Raw genomic sequence first — 19,279 nt, forward strand, 5'->3', positions numbered from 1 at the left:
GCGCACGTATCCTGCTCCGTCACACCTCAACGCGCTCAGACCCAGCTCTCACGACCACCTTAAATCTCCCCCCCCGCCTTGAAGTTCCGTCCCATCCCATCATACACACCGCCTCGACCCTGCAGCCCCGCCCCCTCTGGAGACTCTCCCCGCCCCTCCGCCGCCAGTTCCGCCTCCTCAAACTCCGCCCCCGCCGAAGCGTGCTCCGCTCCCTCTGAAGCCCCGCTCCCAATGAAGTTCCCCCGCCCCCCCCATCAAACTTCTCCCCCATTTTGAAGCGCCTCCCCTGACCGCGCCCCGCCCTCTTCAGGCATGACTAGAGAAGCCCCGATAACATCGATCACAGGACGGTAGTGACGTCACTGCAGCGGCGGCAGATTTGAATTCAGTCATTAAGTTGCTCTTCGAGTAATTTATGGATTTTTAAAAAACGTTAGTTTTAGATTACGTGTTTCAATAATACATTTTTTAAAATTTCCTCTTCTCCATTGGATTAGCTGGATAATGACAACGAAGCTACTGGCTAAGTAGGTATAAAAACAAATAAAATGCTGGAAATACTCAGCAGGTCAGAGAGCAACAAAATTAATGCTTCAGGTCATTGGCCTTTAATCAGAATCGACAAAAGTGAGAAATGTGAAAGGTTTTGAGCACGTGAAAGGGAGGAGGGTGAGAAGAAGAATGAAAGGGGAAGGTCTGTGACAGGATGGAGCATATGAGAGATTAAGTGACACAAACGTTCTTGGTGCCAGGTCAAAGGGAAAATGAGATAATCAAGAAACAAAGGAGGTGTCTAGAGGAGGTGTGAATGGCAGAACGATAAACACCCGCTGCTCGAAAGCAAAGAAAAGAGTGAAACCAGAAGCAGCGAAGGAAAAAGCGAACGTGAGGAGGGCAGAGGAAATGGACTGAAACTGTTGAAGTCATTTCTGAGTCCAGAAGGCTGCAAAGTGCCCATTCGAAAAATGAGGTACCGTTCCTTAAGCTTCATTGGAACGGTGCAGCAGACCAAGGGCAGGAAGGTCAGAGTGGGAGCAAGCTTATGAGTTAAAGTGATAGGTGATCGGAATCTCAGGATCAGGCTTGCAGGCTGAAAGGAGGTGTTCAGCAAAGCCGTCGTCCAATCTACGTTTGCTCTCCGCAATGTAGACAAAATTGCATTGTGAGCCATGAATACGGTTTACTAAATTGAAAGAAGTTCAAGTAAATTGCTGTTTCTGCTGGGAGGAGTGTTTGGGGCCTTGAACAGGGAGGAGGTAAAATGGCAGGTATTGCATCTCCTGTTTATTCATGGAAAGGTGCCCGGGGAAGGATTGATTGAGGAGTAGACCAAGGTGCCGCAGATGGAATGGTCCATTCTGAATGATGAAAAGGGAGGGGGAAGATGTTGGGTGGTTGCATTGTGCTGTGGTGTCAGAAATGGTGGAGGATGATCCATTGAATACAGAGGCTGGTAGGACGGTAGGTTAGGACAAGGGGAACCCTATTGTGGTTCTGGGAGGGGAAAGGAAGGCTAAGTACTTTGCTTTGAAAGTTACTGTCGCAACAGTTTGTATTTCAATGGGTGTCTTTAACACTAAAATGCCCCAAGAGACTTTAGTGAAGTTTCATCAAACAACATTTATTCCTTAAGTACATTGGCCCAAAGGTGGTGAATTTTTCCTCTTTATTCATTGAATGTGAGCATTGCTGATGAGGCCAGCATTTATTGCCCTAATTTCCCTTGAGAAGGTGTTGGTGAGCTGCTGCCTTGAACTGTTGCAGTGTGTTGCAAGTATATCTACAGTGCTGTTAGGGAGGGAGTTCCAGGATTTTGCCCCAGCATCAATGAAGAGAAGGTGATATATTTCCAAGTCAGGAAGGCATGTGACTTGGTAGGGGAATTCCAGGTGGTTGTGTTCCTATGTGGCTGCTACTTTGTTCATCTAGGTGGTAAAGATAGTAGGTTTGGAAGGAGCCTTGGTGAGTTGTTGCAATTTGGACGCCATGGCTCCTTATTGCAGAAATTTATTAAGAGTATTCAAATATATGCAAGTTTAGTAGTGCAAGGATGTTGCATGATTTAGTACAGGAATCTTTCTGCATATTGTAATGTATATTTAAAAAAAAACTAAAATTTCCCAGCGGTTCCCTCTTTTTGATTACTGCTTTACGCTAAATGAGTTGAACTCTCAGTGATCATAGTATTTCAACTTTTATATTTGAATTAAACAAGGGACAGGAAAGTGAGGTCAAGATTCCTACTTTTGATTAACGTCTAGTGAACCTCGTGAAAAAAGTGTGTATTAGGTAAAGACTGACTGTCTAATATTTAGCTAATAGTTTTGCTTTTGTAAATATGTTTGGTCAGTAGTTTGGCCTAGAAGAAGATCAGCATTTGATATTTTCTGTTTTCTTGATTGACAGGAATCCTACAAAAGTTTCAGTGTCCTCCAAATGTTTGATATGCCTTCAGCTAAGGTTGATAGTTTGATAGATCCCATTTGGAGTAAAATGAGGTACACTTTTAAAATTGAAGCATAGTTTAGAAACTTGAACTGTACTCTTAATGGGAGTGGTGACAGAAGTCAACCAGTAGTGCTGCTGTTTATGCACAGTTGGTTTGTACAAGTAACCTTTTCTGTATTTTGTCCAGGCAACTTGGCATAATAAGAAAACACTCGTTGCCATCTCTTGACGCCAACAGAAAACCTAAATCAAGTAAGTGCCACATGATAGAAAAACAGAAAATGCTGGAAAAACTCAGCGTCTGACAGTGTCTGTGGAGAGAGAAACAGAGTTTCGAGTCTGTATGACCTCTCTTCAGAGCTAAAGAGAGGTAGAAATGTGATGAAATTTACACTGTTTGAGGGGGTGGAGCAGGTGAAGCTGGAAAGAAGGCCAGCGATAGGTGGGGCTATGGAAAGATTGACGAAGATGTCAAGGACGAAAAGACAAAGGGAGTGTTAATGGTAGTGGTAAGGGCTAAGGGTAGTGGAGGTGCTGGTAGTGGCATAAAGATAAGAGAGCTCTGAAGAAGGGTCATACAGACTTGAAACGTCAACTCTGTTTCTCTCTCCACAGATGTTGTCAGACGGACCTGCTGAGATTTTCCAGCATTTTCTGTTTATCTTTCAGATTTCCAGCATCCACAGTATTTTGCTTTTATCTAAGTGCCACATGATGTTTATTCTATATTTTGAGTCAACATCAAGCAGTCTTCAGCTGCAGCTGGGTTACAGGACAGGGAATAATTAGATTATGCTGTGCAGGTGTAATTCAATTGCCAATTTAAAGTTTATTTTTATATTTCCATTTGTAAATTCCTATCTCTATATTTATGATGGAAAGTTCCTGCTTAAACCTGTCACACTAATTGTACCCAGTTGCCATGGTGGTGCTTCAGCACCTCCACTGGTGGCAAGCTATTAGTGCAGTGTGACACGTTTACATGAGCGTTTCCCATTATAAATGTGGCATGGGAATTTAAAATGGAACAAATTTACAGTAAGTCTGCTTATTCTTTTTTAATACAAGGATATGGCATTACGTTTAGAGGCAAAACAATTCTTCAAAAACAAAATGAAAGAAAGTATTTTCCTGCAGGTTCTTTGGATTACTTAGCCTGCCCCAGAAGGCAGGAGCTGGAGATTTACATAAATTCGTTCATTACTAGAAAGCTTTTTCAATAGTTAGCGCCTGAGTTTTTTTTAGGGTGTAATTATTTTGATTGCTTTGCCACTAGAAGTGCCTGAGCAAAGTATTTAAAGGAACAGTGTAGGCTAAACACCATTTCACCTTGGAACCTAAACATCAAAACTATGTGGCAGTCCCCAGATTATATAGATCAGCCAGTGCTCTGCGAAAGCTAACCTGGATTCTGTGCTTTGTATTTTGCAGATCAGTTTTTTTCATATTTAATTATTATTGACTTTGAATCCACCTGCTGGAAAGATGGAAAATCTCGTTATAGTCCAGAAATAAGTGAGTATAAATGGTCGTAACATACCATTGTGTACATTGAAAGGGCTTTTTAAAATTTGTTTGTAACTTCTATGTGAGTTATTACATTTTTCAAAGCAGAAAGATGCAACCTGTAAACAGAGTAAGAAGTTAGAAAAGTTTTCTGATTTACAATGTGCAAGGGTATGGGGAAAAGGCAGGAGGATGGCACTAAGTCATAATGCTCATTCAGAGAACTGGTGCAGACACGATGGGCTGAATGGCCTCCTTCTGCGTCATAACATTCTGTAATGAAAGGGGAACTGAGTGACAGTGAGCCACATGCTCTCCTCATGTTGTTGATCTCTGTGATTCTCCAATTCTGGTCCCTTGCGTGTCCCTGATTTTAATCAGTCCACCATTGGCAGCCATGTCTTAAGCTGCCTGGGCCCTAAGCTCTGGAATTCCCTCTGTAAACCTCTCCAACTGTTTAGCTGGCTCTTCTCCCTTTAAGTTAATTCCTAAAACCCACTTCTTTGACCAAGCTTTTGATCATCTGTCTGTCTCCTTTTGTGGCTCGGTGTTGAGTTTTGATAAATAACACTCTTCATGAAGTGCTTTGGGACATTTTGCTATTTTAAAGGCACTGTGTAAGTTATTATGATATCTGAATTGGAACAAGCCTGCTTGAAAATGTGGAAGAAAATCTTTTGCTTTAGAATATTTCTGGACTTTGACGACGTTGGTGATTTTGAAGCGTTTTTGTTCTTTACTTTTCTCTAATCTAGCTGAATTCCCAGCAGTGCTGCTCAACACTTCCAATGGAGATATTGAGGTTGAATTTCACACATATGTCCAGCCTCAGGAACATCCAATCCTGTCTGCGTTTTGCACAGAACTCACTGGCATTAAGCAGGTATGCAGTACAATACGGGGCTAAGTCATTGGAGAGAAAGGGAGCATCTCACTTGCTGAAATATTGGCATGCACACTGGGGCCCACATGCCCTTTTTCTACCCTTTTTTTAAAAAAAAATTGCTTGGTGGCCCAGTAAAACTCACCATTTGTAAAGCAAAGACCACGAATCTTGGTGGCCCAGCAAAGACCTGAGTTAGAAGAGGGCTTTTATTAAAATTTTGAATTTTTAAAAAATAAAATCAGGCCAGTTCACCATTCCTATGGGTCAAGTTGTTTCTATGGACCACTCAGGTCAGTTGATTTAAACACTGCATCATTGCATGATGTGCAAGGGCCAATTATAGATTTCCGTTAAGTACAGGTATTAGTGATATGGAGCTGAGCTGGCTAAACGCAGTTGAGGTACAAATTGGCCATGATCTAATTTAACAGCAGAGCTGGCTCGAGGGCCGAGTGCCCTACTCCTGTCCCTATGTCCCTAGGCTGCTGGAAGACAACACAGCTTAAAGCTCCGCATTTTAAATATATAGATGACCATTTTTCAGTATGGTTTGCAATACACTGAGACCCCAAGATTTTCCTCTGGTGTGCAGTAGTAGAATTGGGTACGTGTAACTATTGAAAGTCTTGGAAATTTGCAGGCTCACTGTCTATTTTAACATTTCCAGTGGCAAGCTGAAGCTGGAATTCCTCTTGGAATATGCTTGTCACAGTTTTCCCGCTGGATTCAGAAGCTGCAGCAAGAGAAGAGCATTGTTTTCATAAAGGGCATGTCTCAGAAGTGTGGCCTTGAATCAAGACCCTGTGCTTTTGTAACGTGGTCAGGTATGGTTGACAGTTACTGATAAATTTAAGTCATTTACTCCATTTGAACATTGAAGAGCTACACTAGAACAGTAGCTCACTAAATTATAAGAAGCCAAAAATACCATTCATTCTGTTTTAAAAGCAATTATGCTTTCTCATCCACTGATTTTTTTTTCTCTGTATATTCAATAGTTAACATATTTGTGCTCAATTTTAAGAAGTACGTATCTCTGTGGCAGTTTAATTTGTGGCCTTTTATGGGCTAATTTCTTGCAGTAAAACTCTGGTAAATGTTTCTTACAATATAAAATCTGTGTCTTTAACTTTCCACCTTTGGAATTTATGTACAAATTCCACGGTGTGCGCATGATCCAGAATTGTACAAGCTATATTTAATCACATACCCTTTGATTTCTGTAGACTGGGATCTGGGAGTGTGCTTGCACTATGAATGTAAAAGGAAAGATCTCAGAAAACCGGCTGTTCTGAACAGCTGGATTGACCTCCGAGCAACCTACAAGGTATGCACACAAGGGGCTGGAGATGGTCCAACTCGGTGTTGATGACTGCCAGCAAGAAATGCTGAAAATACATAGGTCAGTCAGCATCTATAAAAGAGGAAAGGCAGGTATTTGTCAATTCCGGTGTGTAACCTTTCATCAAGGCTGAAGGATAATCTGGGCTTTTTTTAATAAGGTTGCGAGGAAAAATTGAGAGAAAATTTGGGGAAGGAGAGATTCAACAGATAGTGAAATCACCAAGAGGGTGTAAATGGGTTGAATGATGGGCAAATTGCATCATAAAAAACTGTTAAAGAAACCAATATTAAAAATTACTGGTAAAACAACTGGAGGAACATTAAATGGACTTAAGAACATGCATATCGTGCAAAAGGCTCATGAGGGGCCCACAAAGCAAACTGAAAGTAGGGAAAAATTAAACAAAGGGGAAGGCAAGCTGCTAATGTCCCTGATCTGAAATGAAATAGAAAATACTAGAATAACACATCAGTCCACCAGTATGGAGAAGGCAAAGAAAATAGGCCAATTCCACAGCCTCAGTGCTCGGTCAGACGTTAGGGGTGATAACTGGTTTCCGCTCCAAGTGTCAATGCACCTTGGTTTTCTACTTGCCGCTCCCTACAAGGTAAGCAAATAAAATGGAGGAAATTGCTGCATTCTGGGGTTACTCAGGGCAGTGTTCTGACCAGTATAAAATTAAGATACTGATACTGATGCTTGTGTTGAACTTCATTGAACAGTAGGAGATCAAAGATTGAGAGCTGCATTGGGACAGAGGAATCAGTCCAAGTGGCACAGCCACCATTTGTTTTATTCCTTCATGGGACGTGGACATCACTAGCTGGGCCAGCCTTTATTGCCCAACCCTAATTGCCCTTGAGAAGATGGTGGTGAATTGCCTTCTTGAACCACTGCAGTCCATGTGGTGTAACTCTTTTGGAGCAGTCCATGTCATGTAGGTGCACCCACAGTGCTGTTAGGGAGTTCCAGGGTTTTGACCCAGTGACAGTGAAGGAGTGCGATACAGTTCCAGGTCAGGATGGTGTGTGGCTTGGATGGGAACTTGCAGGTGGTGGTGTTCCTTGTTGTCCTTGTCCTAGATGGTAGAGGTTGCGTGTTTGGAAGGTGCTGTTAAAGGACCCTTGGTGAGTTCCTGCAGTGCATCTTGTAGATGGTACACACTGCTGCTACTGTGCATCAGTGGTGGAGGGAGTGAATGTTTTAAGCCACGATGGGCTTGGTGGCCCTCTGTCTGTGCTATAAAATTTCATGATTTCTCCCACAGCATTGCCCAAAGCCTGAAATGCTCCCTCCATTTGAGAAAGTAATTCTTGTGTACTTTCTTTAATCTAGAATGCTGCAGTCACTATTAATGTAGACCCGCTGTATGATGGGGAGACGGAGCAGTGTTTAGTGGCCATTTTGCTAAACATCTCCACTCTATCCACATATATGACCCTGACCTTCCTGTGGCTCACAACTTTAACCCTCCTTGCACAATCCCACTTTGAAAATGACACGGGAAATGAAGTTGATAGAGAGTTAAACTAAACTGGACAAAGTTGGCTGTTGCAAAATAAAGATTTAGAGCACAGCCAAGGAACCTGACTAAAACATTCAAGAATAGATGCTGATGGAAAAGCAATATATATATTTTTTCCTATTACTTTGGGTGTTTTTCTTCAAAATGCTGCTGCTCGGCAAATGACACATTTATCTAGTTCCGTAACTGTACAGCTCAAATTGACGTGTTTGTTTTTTTGTGGTAAATGGTCTGAGTTGACTTGTGTTTGTGTGGCAGCTGTTCTACAACCGAAAGCCAAAAGGCCTGAATGGAGCTCTGCAGGATCTGGGTATAATGTTTTCAGGACGTGAACATTCTGGTAAGAAGTGCATGTTGCATTGTTATATGTCTCGGTAGTTGTGGTTGGCCTTATAGAAATGGAATAGGAACAGGAGTAGCCTATTCAGCACCTTGAGCCTGTTCTGCTATTTATTATGTCATAGCCAATCTGTATCTTGTATGGTTATATTAACTCTCAATACCTTTCCCTAACAAAAATCTATTATTCTCAATTTTGACATTTTTAATTTACCTCTAGCCTCAGCTTTTTGAGGGAGAGTGTTCCAGATTTCCACTACCCTTTGTTAAACATCTAACAGCCATTTGAAGGAGACCAGAAGTCGATCTTTACTCAGTTTAGATTTAGTCACAAAGTGAAACATTACAGGCGTATAGCTCCTCACCCTACTCCACCCCAGTGTCAATAAGTCTCTCTTTATGTGTGTTCAAATAGTGAATGCCTTCCTCCTGTTTACATTAGAACTTGCCCCTCTTCTAGAATCCCCAATAACTTGGTACAAGCACTCTTTTTGATACAAACCATCTGATAATTGATGGCTTGCGCCTATCCATTTGATCTTGGAGATTTCCTTTTTTACTAACGTTTGTTTCATGCTAGGAAGGTCTATTCTTAATCTTTTCTCACTTACAATTTTTGTCACGTGAACAATTATCCATGGAATGTTCAATGGGAAACCTGTTTTGAGAACACCCCTTGTATAGAATTTTTTATTTGATAAATAGAACCCACATCCACTGCTTCCACAATATTGGGTGTTTCTGCGGCTAAAATACTTAACAACCGTTTCTATTTTCTTGGCTTCCGAGTCAATAGGGCGACATTTCCCATTTCCACCCACCAAAAATATTATTGAACCAGCTGCACTTGAATATCCATCAGGAATATTGACATGAAGACACCACTGAAAATAATTAATTTCATATTCTTAGGTCACCCAAGGATGGAATTTAAGTACACGTTTCTCCATATTTAGTTTTTAAAATGTTTCATTTGCCCTTAAAGCATCCTTGATTTTTAGGGTGCGTCATTGTGTACTTAGGCCAGAATTTTACACTTCCCCCACCCTTCCCACCCGGCAGGGGGAGTGTGAAATTGAAGGGATGGGATTCCCTCTGGGTTCCTGCCCGCCCTGACTACTCAGTGATTTTATGCTGGGATGGGCAAGGCCTCAGACGGGAAGCTTGCCATTACCCTAAATGAGGTCCTTTGGCCGCTTAAGGGCCATTTCCCACCCAGCCTCAGATTTTTAGGCCAGCGTGAGGATTGAACTTCTGTGGGGGATGCCTGGAAAAGAACAGAGCTACATCTTGGGTGGAAAGGGTGGGGGGGCTCCTTGATCAGAAACCCCCTTCTGAATTCCAGCGACCCCCCCAGCCCCCACCCTTACGATCAGGTGGCCTTTGGGGATCTGGCGCCCCCAGCTTTTTCTCCGAGACCAGATCGCCCCCTTCGCCCCCCACCCCACCCCCAACCAAGCCTTCCCTACTCTCCCTGCCCTGGGACCCCTTGAACTTACCTGGGCCTCCTCTCCTCAGACATAGGCTCCAATGTCCTCCTGAACTTCCTCTTCTGTCTACTGCAGCACTGTTGGACGTCAATCTGATTGGCTGGCAGCTCTTTAAGGCGGGATTTCCTCCCGAGTGAGGGGCGGAAGTCCTGCCTGCAGCCACTTAACACTCATTCAAGCGTGAAATAGCTGCAGGGTACTGTGAGTCGGTGGAAATGTGTTCCCCGTCGACTCTTCAGATGGTGGGAAGCGAGACCCTGTCATCTGAAAAATTTAGGTCTTAGCCCAATACATCAAAACTAGCATCCAGTTTGGTCTGAGTGCATAACCAATTCATCTGACCAATCAAGCTTTGCAACTGCTCTGTTTCTTCTTACGATGGAACATCATCTTTCTGTGATGACCTAGCAATGATTAACCAGAGCAGGAGTAACATGCTCTAAATAACTTTGCTGATTCAAAGTTACTCCAGACCTATTCTGTTTAATGGCTAAATCAAACGAATTTAAAGGCCCCTGAAGCATGACTTCCAATCTTAAATTCCACATTAACGTTATTAATAAAACATTTCTCGTTCCACAGTACCACCCCATAAGAAATCATCAACATGTGTTATGAGCATGTCTGAAAGTTTCCCTATCTGATACGAGTAAAACATTGCAGGATCTGCTTTTAGTTGAACACAGCCTACTTTCAGATTTTGAGGCATCATTCAAGCCATAAACTCTTTTGTTTCGTTTCCATAGTTTCCCTTCTGCATCGCTTGCTTCTTTGGCCAGTTTCAGAATCACTTCTCTCTGAAATTTGTCACTCTACCGAAATGTGGTTTTTATGTCGATTGATCTACACTCCCACGAATATGTGGCCAAAAGAGCTAAAAAGACCTTCAGGATTACTTTTCCCACTGTGGGAGCATCCATTCTAACATCTGTATTGCCTAGTCGCTCTACAAAACCCCAAGCAACTAGCCTTAAGTCCCATCTGCAAGGACTTTTTCTGTACAAATCCATCTGTGCGACAAGGCTAACTGTCCCCTATCTGGTACTTCAGAATAAACTCCAAATTCCTTCCAGCTCTCATTCTTTTTGGTTTGCTTCTCTTATTAGCTTAGATTATTGCCAGCCACCAAAACTTCATGGTCATAAGGATTTCTGCTCTTAGTCCTATCACGGCACTAATCTGCGGCCCTTCTTTCGTTGTGTAATCTATTCGATCTGAGGCCTCCTGATACTTGAGGCAGAATTTTGACGTTGGCATGCGGGGGTGGGTCCGGCACGCTGACATGTAAAATGACGCGCGGTGACATCAGGCGTGTGTCCTAACATCAGCGCGCATCATTTAGATATTTTGCCCGGCGGGCACGCGCCGGAAGCGGCTGCACACCCGCCAAACTGTCAACAGCCTATTAAGGCCATTAAAAACCCAATTAAAGTACTTATCAACGCTGCCTGTCCAACCTTAAGGTTGGTGGGCAGGTGAAGTGCCCAAGCGGCCTTCGCACTTCTCAGGAAACCTCATCCACGGGCGAGGTGAGGTTTCCTGAAGGTTTTATAAAATAAATATTTTTTGCACAATTCATAAACATGTCCCAGTTCATGTGACACTGTCACATGAGGAGACATGTCTAAACACTTTTTAACTTTATTATTTCTGAACTTTTATGTTCTTAATCTCCCTGAGGCAGCCCCGTGCCTCAGGGAGATTTCCGCACTCTTTTGCGTGCATGTGCAAAAGAGCGCAGGCCCCAACTTTCCCTCCTCCCCCCACCCGCACAGGTAGCGCTGAGCGCTACCGGCCGTGCGTCACGCTGGACGGGCCTTAATTGGCCCGTCCATGTAAAATGGTGGCGCACAGCTGATCGTGGGCGGCGGATCGGTTCCAGGCCTGTTCCCGCTCCCGACTGACGTACAGAAAATTCTCCCCTTGGAATCCAGGAACTTGCAATTCTTTAGTCTACTTTGTATAACCAAAAGCTTTAACTCAAACCTGTGGTAAAGCAGCACTTGACACAAAGCAGTAAAGTTTGCCCAAGTAAATGAAAATCATTTTTCAAAAATACTGTAGAACCTACTTGAGATTTTGCAAGATTTATTTGCGTATAATGAAGTTTAGCTTCTATAATTCATTAACAAATAAGAGCAAAATGTATAAATTTCTGTAAACCCCTCTTAACTTACTGTTTTAGTTTTAATACAAGTTTAGCCTAATTTTTAACAACAAGCAAGAGTTATTTTAAATATGTCAAAAAGCAGAACGCAATGTTCTGATTAGTTACTGCACTCTGATTTCTCACTCCTCTTAATGTTGAAAATAGGCCTGGATGATGCCCGCAACACTGCTCATCTTGCCTGGCAGATGATCTGTGATGGCTGTACCATGAAAATCACCAAATCGTTGGATATGGTGAGTGGCCATTGGTGAGTTCTACGCCTTCATACTTGTTGGACCTGTTATACAGGATAAAAATTTGACACCTATCATCACTCCAGTAATCTAAGTTGTAATACATGATACTTTAAATGTTCATAATCAAACAGAGTATCTTGTGGCATTTTCAATAGGTTGCACCCATGAGGAATCCAATCATAACACTACCGACTGCAAACTCACTTGAAGACGGCAAAACAACCCACACAAGTCATGAGGTTCTAGGCAACGGCAGCAAAACATTTTTGTTGTCTGAAAACTCTTCTGGCAGCACCAGAAAAGCTGAAAATGGTCAGATGAGCGCAAACTGTGAACATAATAGCATAGTGAAGCAAACAAAATTGGTTTTGGCATCTTGTCCCAAATCTTCCAGCCAGCTTATGACGACTGTGGACTCTAGAAAATGCAGTAATGTAAATGTTCACTCCAAGTGTTTAATATCCCCCAGGACCCTGATCAATGGACTTTCTACTTCCACTGATCTTTGTAAAGCACAGAAACCTAGACTACATTTGATCAACAATGTTAAAAATCAAATTACAGTGGGAGGTGTGGAAACTAAACCCAATAATAGTCCAAACAACCTGTTGCTTATGTCAACTACTGTTGAGTCGGTTACCAGTATCTCTAATCTAGAGGTTAGCTGCTCAGAGTCTGAGGTTCCCTGGGAAGACTGGGAAGATGTTGCCATACTACCGCTATCAGGTAATGAGTATCCCAAAGACTATGAGGGACAAGAAAAAAACTGTAAAGCGTCAAGTGTGCTTGAAGAGGAGAACACAGAAGACTGTTCAATTCCAGAGCCACCACTAAAGAATAGAAAGGATGACAAATTGACTGGTCGGTTAGAACCTAGGAAGCATCAGAAAGTCATATATAGGAGCTCCCAAACAACGATCTATGATGTTGCTGAAGTTATGAAGCAAGCTGAACGTCAGTCCATCTTCAAAGTACCTACCATGAAGGTTCCTATTGTCCGGTCCAACTCTTTCAGTGAAAGCACTGAATCTTCACATTCTGTTCATTTCTCTAGATCAAATAACTCTTTATGCATTGGCGTTAAAAGGAAAGACACACATTCAAGTCCCTGCAAACCTCATGCTTCTAAAAAACAATCATTTACTATTTATTCAGACAAAAGATTGTCCTCTAACTGTTCTCTACCTTCAATTAATAAATCCATTTCAAGAGTTATTCCTCCCACGACCCATTCCCACCAGGCACTTCGGAAATTGAATGGTGAAAAGATCACTCCTCCGCTATGTGGCTGTGGTCGTAGAGCTAAGAGGCTTACTGTGTCTAAAGTGGGCCCAAACCAAGGGAAAGCCTTCTATTCCTGTGCAGCGGGGAAAAGAAATGCAGAGGACAGCAAGGGTTGTGGGTACTTCAAGTGGGAGTGGGCACTGAAGAAGGAGAAAAGCTTTTCAGCCTCATCTGTTAATATTTCTGGTACAGGTTCATCTGGAACCTTCCTTTCTTCCCAACGCAAACATCTAGGCCTCCGATTTTCCTTTTGAAGCTAGCGATATAGTTGTCATGTCTAGAGTGTTTTCTAGTTTGTATGATTTATAGAGCAGTGATATCAGTCTGGTCTATAGGAAGGTTGAGCTAGAGCAGTAAGTTACTGTAATTGATTTTCTGAAGTGCTTTCAACTAAACTGTCTTCCTTTTTTTGTGTGCACTTATGTTGAACGTACATGGTTTTAACTTTCTATACCGAGCCTTGTGTAAACTTTTTATCCAACTTCCTTTGCATCTCTTGGATCTTGTGCAGTGATATATTCCATGGGTAATAGTTGTACACCTACAAGTCTAAAATGTGAGGGTCTAACTGATAAAGGGATTGTGGGGAAGGCATCATAGTTCAACCCAATATTGTCCTGCTTAACAACTTCCAGCGTTGCTGCTTTCGTGCCTCTCTCGAGCATTCCCTCTCCCCTCTTTTGTTCTCTCCCCACCCCTTAATAGTTTGCAGCATCCCAATGCTAATTATGGCCACATGAATCATGACATTCCTGCAAGTTCATTTTAATAAGTTGAGTACCATGGGTGGTGCATTTATTTTAAATCAAGAAATAATAACAAACATTTGAAATTTTTTTTTGTAGAAGTGGATGTCTTCTTTAAGTAATGAGTAATGTTCTAATGGGGAACTTTGGCTACAAAAAAGTCTGGAAGCCCAATTGTGATAGAGACCAAAGGGCGAGATTTTAACTTGCTCAAAACCCATTCAAGTTCATGTACCCAGGGTTAAAATCAGGACTGAAATTTTCAGTGTGCTGTCAATTTCAACTAGATTTTCAACACTTTCATCACTGGCTAAGTAATTCCAACCTAGTGATCAAGTCATTGTTTACTGTTTAAGCTAAATACTAGATTCTTTGCAAGGATAGAGAAATATCATTCAATGACCAGTTCATGATTGTTCCACATTGACTTGGTTTTTAAATGTTCTAATGCTTAATTTTATTTTTATACTATTTTTATGTTCTTAATTACTTTTGCAATGCAGTTACTTTTATAATGTGAAGTCCTTTGAGGTGTTCAGAGGCATAGGTCCTATTCTAAATGCAAGCTTTCCTTTATAATAAAAGGCTATTTAGCCTAGTACATGAGTACCTTTTGTATGTAAATGACTGCAGATCGGTTTTGCAAGTGAAGCAGCATTGGGGCTCTGGTCATGTGGAAGTGCCAGCCTTGCCAAACTTGGCAAGTCCAGTTCTCCCCTTAATTTAAAAAGACTCCCAAAGCATAGAAGACATGTGGAGGAAGTCAGGCCAGCAGCAATCTGGCCAGAGTGTCATAAAATCAAGCCAGGTGGCGGTTCTTAAATAACTGCTGTAGTCTCTTAAAAAAGGAGACAATTTTTGTATACAAGCAAGAAAATTATCTCCTGGCGTAAAAGACCAAAAGCAGAGATGTGGGCAGAAGTGGGTCATCAGTCAGTAAAGATCTTTAGGTGAGGTGGGGATACTGTTGTAGCAAATGAGGCAAATCGCTTTGTAGATTTGGGTCACTTGCTTGAATTATAATTGAAGATTCAGTTATGTCATTTTCTCCTCCAAGTGGTCTGGTTGAATGCTTTTTTTTCTTAACTAACCTGATGAAATTGACTCCCATTGTCCTGTTATCTGCTAGCAGAGAAGCAGGACCCAGGAGAGTAACAATGAAATCCTCTTGAGACCTGGGCCAGAGCTCTGTATCTTAAGTACATGTACTTCTTTATTTCACTGTAATCTGTGTCATAGCTATACGAGAACAGCTTGCTCAGAGTAGCTAGCCACAGTGTACAGGTCTTCAACTTTAGAACTAGAGTGTTGGCAGGGCCCATATTCCAGAGCACTCTGCTCCTTATCAGTGCCTGTGGAGTAAACCAAATTGGCTGAATACTTCCATCCTTGATGTGCAGAATCCTTGGAGGCTGAATAGGTACCTATGTGGTGTCCTCCCAGATACGATGCCTGGGTTATTGCCGATTGTTTCACCTAATTTTTTGCTCTTTGTTACTGAACGTTGCAGTAATTGTATATAGCTTGCTATGCCACTTCAAAGGGAATTAAGAATAAACCACATATTGCAGAACTGGGGTCACGCTGACAAGATAAGGATGATGGGCTCCCTACCCTGAGGGACATTAGTGAGCCATTTGGGTTTTTATGTCAATCTAATTCTAGCCCAAAAATGATCAATTTATTCAATTTCGCAACTTTCCATAGTGAAATTTGAACTGGCACTATCTGAGTTACCAGCCCAGTATAAAATGCACTATGGTACCTTTCCTTTATCTTTGAATATATTCTGTAGACTCTTTTTTTTTGGTTCTTTCAGAGTATGTAGCTAGACCAGCATTTATTGCCCATCCCCAACTGTCCTTGAGAAGGTGGGTGGTGAGCTGCCACCTTGAACCACTGCAGTCCACGTGGTGTAGGAACACCCCCCCCGTGTTGTTAAGAAGGGAGTTCCAGGATTTTGACCCTGTGACAGTGAAGGAACATCGATATATTTCCAAGTCAGGATGGTGTGTGGCTTGCAAGGGAACTTGCAGGCGCTGCCATGCATTTTATGCTCTTGTCCTTCTTGGTGTTAGAAGGGGTTTGCAAGGTGCTGTCGAAGGAGCCTTGATTAGTTGCTGCAGTGCATCTTGTAGATGGTACACATTGCTGCCACTGTGCATCAGTGATGGAGGGAGTGAATGTTTAAGCTGGTGGATGGGGTGCCAATCAAGTGGGCTGCTTTGTCCTGGATGGCGTCGTGCTTCTTGAGTGTCGTTGGAGCTACGCTCATCCAGTCAAGTGGAGAGTATTCCATCACACTTGATTTTTGCCTTGTAGATGGTGGATGGGCTTTGGGGAGTAAGGAGGTGAGTTACTCGCCACAGAATTCCCAGCCTCAGCGCTGCTCTTGTAGCCATAGCGTTTATGTGGTTGGCCCAGTTCAGTTTCTGGTCAATAGTGACCTCCAGGATGTTGATAGTGGGGATTCATGGAATTCGCTGCTGTTAATGCCATTGAATGTAATGGGGAGATGTTGGATTCTCTCTTGTTGAAGATGGTTATTGCCTGGCATTTGTGTGGCAAGAAAGTAACTTGCCACTTATCAACCCAAGCCTGAATGTTGTCCAGGTCTCGCTGCATATGGACACGAGCTGCTTCAGTACCTGACGAGTTGCGAATGGTGTTGAACATTGTGCAATCATCTGCGGACATCCCCGCTTCTGACCCTGTGATGGAGGGAAGGTCATTGATGAAGCAGCTGAAGATGGTTGGACCTAAGACACGACCCTGAGGAATACCTGCAGCGATATCCTGGAACTGAGATATTGACCTCCCACAACCACAACTACCTTCCTTTATGCTATGTATGACACCGACCAGTGGAGAGTTTTCTCTCTGATTCCCATTGACTCCATTTTTTCTAGGGCTGGTGCAAGATAAAATTACTTGCAAAATTTGGTGCAATGGCTTTTTAAAGTTGGATCCAAGCTTTGCATTCCTTGGTTGTAGATCACGTGGCCAATAATTGATAACCAGATTACTGACTATGACTTATAAATGTGGAAAGAATTCTGCTTTTTCTCCCATTGAATACAAATCTATATATAGCATTAAACTTAATTCAGAAATCAACTTCAATGTGGTTTAATTTATTTGAATTTAATATAAAACCAATATGTAGTTCTTCTTCCGTGGTTACGATGTGAGCAGTTTCATATTGTTAAATTTGGTGTCATGTTCCAGTATAATATTAACCTTGTCAATACTTCAAAAATTTGAACACAAACAGAATATTAAAATGGCTGCCGCCAACCATGTGACGTTTGGTATTTCAAGCTCCGGACGGTCCTAGGTCCCAAGCAAATATCTAATTAAATATGGACATTCACAGTCCTCGAGGAATTCACACATCTCTGTTTAAGGATGGACTGTCAAAAAAGAACTATGGCATTTCTGTTTCACCATGGACAAAAGAAATAACAAAACTCAATTTGTGTTTGACGAATGTGAATTTTAAGGTGTCAAATGACAATACGACACCCCATTTTGGAAAAAGGACTTTGAACTTGTATAAGTCAATTGGTGTGGAAGCCATTTTGTTGCCTGCTTTTAAAATAACAGCAAGAAGCTGTTCTGTAGAGACAGTTCCATCAGAAAGCCATAGAACTCATCTAAGAAACTACATGCCCGCCACGAAAAAGACTGAGACAATCATAAGTTGTAATTGTATTGTTTTACCTTCATCTGCATCTAACCTTTGTGTGTTTATGTAATAGTGTGTGTGAATTAAGTGAGTGAGATGTCGTGTTTTAAACCTCCAGGGCAAGCGTGTGGCAGTAAATAATGTTTTTTAAAAAAAAGCTCTCAAAGCTTGCTGCTGGGGTTATTTAAATTGGGACCAACACTCTGGGGGTAAGAGAGCCTACATCTTTTACATACAAACATATTGATCACGGGCAATAAAAATAGAAACACATTTTGTCCATGACACTTGGGCACTAGAAACATGGGCAATTGTTCAAAGTATGAAATCTCTCAGATTGTAGCAATAATAAATCATTGTCACATGGGGCAGAAAAAAGTGAAGGGAGTGTGTCACTCTTCAACTTGTATTTTATTGACAAAGAACAGGTAAAAGGATATCATGCAACTTTATAATACATGTCTGCTTTATCATCTTGAACAAAACCCATAATCTGTTATGCCTTATAACAAGTCAGTTAACATATAATTTATATTATCTTCAGAGTAGTTGAATTCATTTTTTTGTTTTTTATTAATGATTCATTTTTACAATGTTGTACAAGAATGATTTAGGTGTCAGGTTTTTTTCCCCATTCTTTCTTTCGTAACTCATTTCTTTTGATTTTCCCACTAATGGTCTCGGGCAGTTGCTTCACAAATTCAATCTGTCAGGAAACAGAAAGGTAGTCCGTAACTAGTGTATGTTCAGAAAGGCCAAACCTCTTTACCAAGAACTTGTAAATGTTTGCCAAAATTTCAATTTACTAAGATTGGCACTATCTGAAAAAGTGAAATTTTAAATAAAGCAAAATCCAGTCATGTTTCTACATACACGTGCACAACTTTTAATGCTTCTTGAGTGAACTATTCACACGATGATTTATGTCGGCAGGTAATTCTAAGTTTGAATTAAATGGTCAAACAGAGCGATAGTCTATGTGCACTGGAACGTGGAGGGGTAATTGTGAGAGTGGGATTGGCCAGGGTTGAAGATGCAGGAGGTAGGTGCCATAACTGGTAAATGCTTGGCTGTGGGATTTGGGGCATGACATGGTATGAGGGAAATGTTATAATGGTTGGAAAAATTCAATGGTAAGGATAATGGGGACAATGGAGGAAGGGAGATAGGCAGCTGAACATTTGATCTCTTTTTCAGAATAAGAAATCCGTAAGCTCGTTTGATGTTGAAAGTGAAAACGGGGGATGGGGAGATAGAGGTGATGAGTTTTCAGTGCGAAGCAAAGCCTTGCCCTCCAGGATAAAATCTGGGATAGTGCGAGTATGAGGGAATACACCACTATTGTTTTAACTGTTTAAGCATATCTGATCATGTGCGATGTACGCTTCGGGCGCAGTATTCGGAATCGTACTAGGGGAACCATGCAAATGGGATTCAGGGAATTATAATTAATAGAGGGCAAAAGGAAGGTAGCTGTTGAGCAGATCAGATGCAGTGTTTGTATTGAACAGTTAATACTTAAATGATTTTTGCTGAGGGGGAAAAACAGTTCAATCTCACCATCTGGATTTTTTCATTCATTTATGGGATGAGGGCTTCGCTGGCAGTCGCTGAAC

The 19,279-nt window shown here is 41.8% G+C and overlaps 2 protein-coding genes and 1 pseudogene across 5 annotated transcripts in view; 1 reads left to right on the forward strand and 2 right to left on the reverse strand.

Annotated features, from left to right (window-relative positions):
• The first annotated feature begins 352 nt into the window (after positions 1–352).
• On the forward strand, positions 353–17,092 carry eri2 (ERI1 exoribonuclease family member 2). Of its 3 annotated transcripts, none has more exons than XM_078558913.1 (9): positions 353–527; positions 2,636–2,700; positions 3,880–3,963; positions 4,710–4,837; positions 5,508–5,664; positions 6,067–6,167; positions 7,969–8,050; positions 11,854–11,942; positions 12,101–17,092. In XM_078558913.1, exons 1-9 carry the CDS (start codon positions 505–507, stop codon positions 13,481–13,483), a joined length of 2,112 nt encoding a protein of 703 aa, XP_078415039.1. In that variant the 5' UTR covers positions 353–504; the 3' UTR covers positions 13,484–17,092. The 3 variants fall into 3 exon arrangements, with proteins under 3 accessions (XP_078415039.1, XP_078415040.1, XP_078415038.1); XM_078558912.1 differs by lacking the exon at positions 353–527 and adding an exon at positions 2,408–2,498; XM_078558914.1 differs by lacking the exon at positions 2,636–2,700.
• A 933-nt stretch (positions 17,093–18,025) lies between these two features.
• The window catches only part of LOC144690311 (acyl-coenzyme A synthetase ACSM3, mitochondrial-like), a 55,505-nt pseudogene continuing 54,251 nt past the window's right edge, over positions 18,026–19,279 (reverse strand). Inside the window, exon 10 of the transcript XR_013578862.1 lies at positions 18,026–18,369. The product of XR_013578862.1 is annotated as an acyl-coenzyme A synthetase ACSM3, mitochondrial-like (transcript). The remainder of the gene's footprint in view (positions 18,370–19,279) is intronic.
• The window catches only part of LOC144690977 (acyl-coenzyme A synthetase ACSM3, mitochondrial-like), a 129,784-nt gene continuing 128,770 nt past the window's right edge, over positions 18,266–19,279 (reverse strand). The window contains exon 15 of the mRNA XM_078558919.1: positions 18,266–18,326. The gene's annotated coding sequence lies outside the window, so the exon portion shown is untranslated. The remainder of the gene's footprint in view (positions 18,327–19,279) is intronic.

The sequence above is a fragment of the Cetorhinus maximus genome, chromosome 15, assembly GCF_964194155.1.
Source record: "Cetorhinus maximus chromosome 15, sCetMax3.hap1.1, whole genome shotgun sequence".
NCBI lineage: Eukaryota > Metazoa > Chordata > Chondrichthyes > Lamniformes > Cetorhinidae > Cetorhinus > Cetorhinus maximus.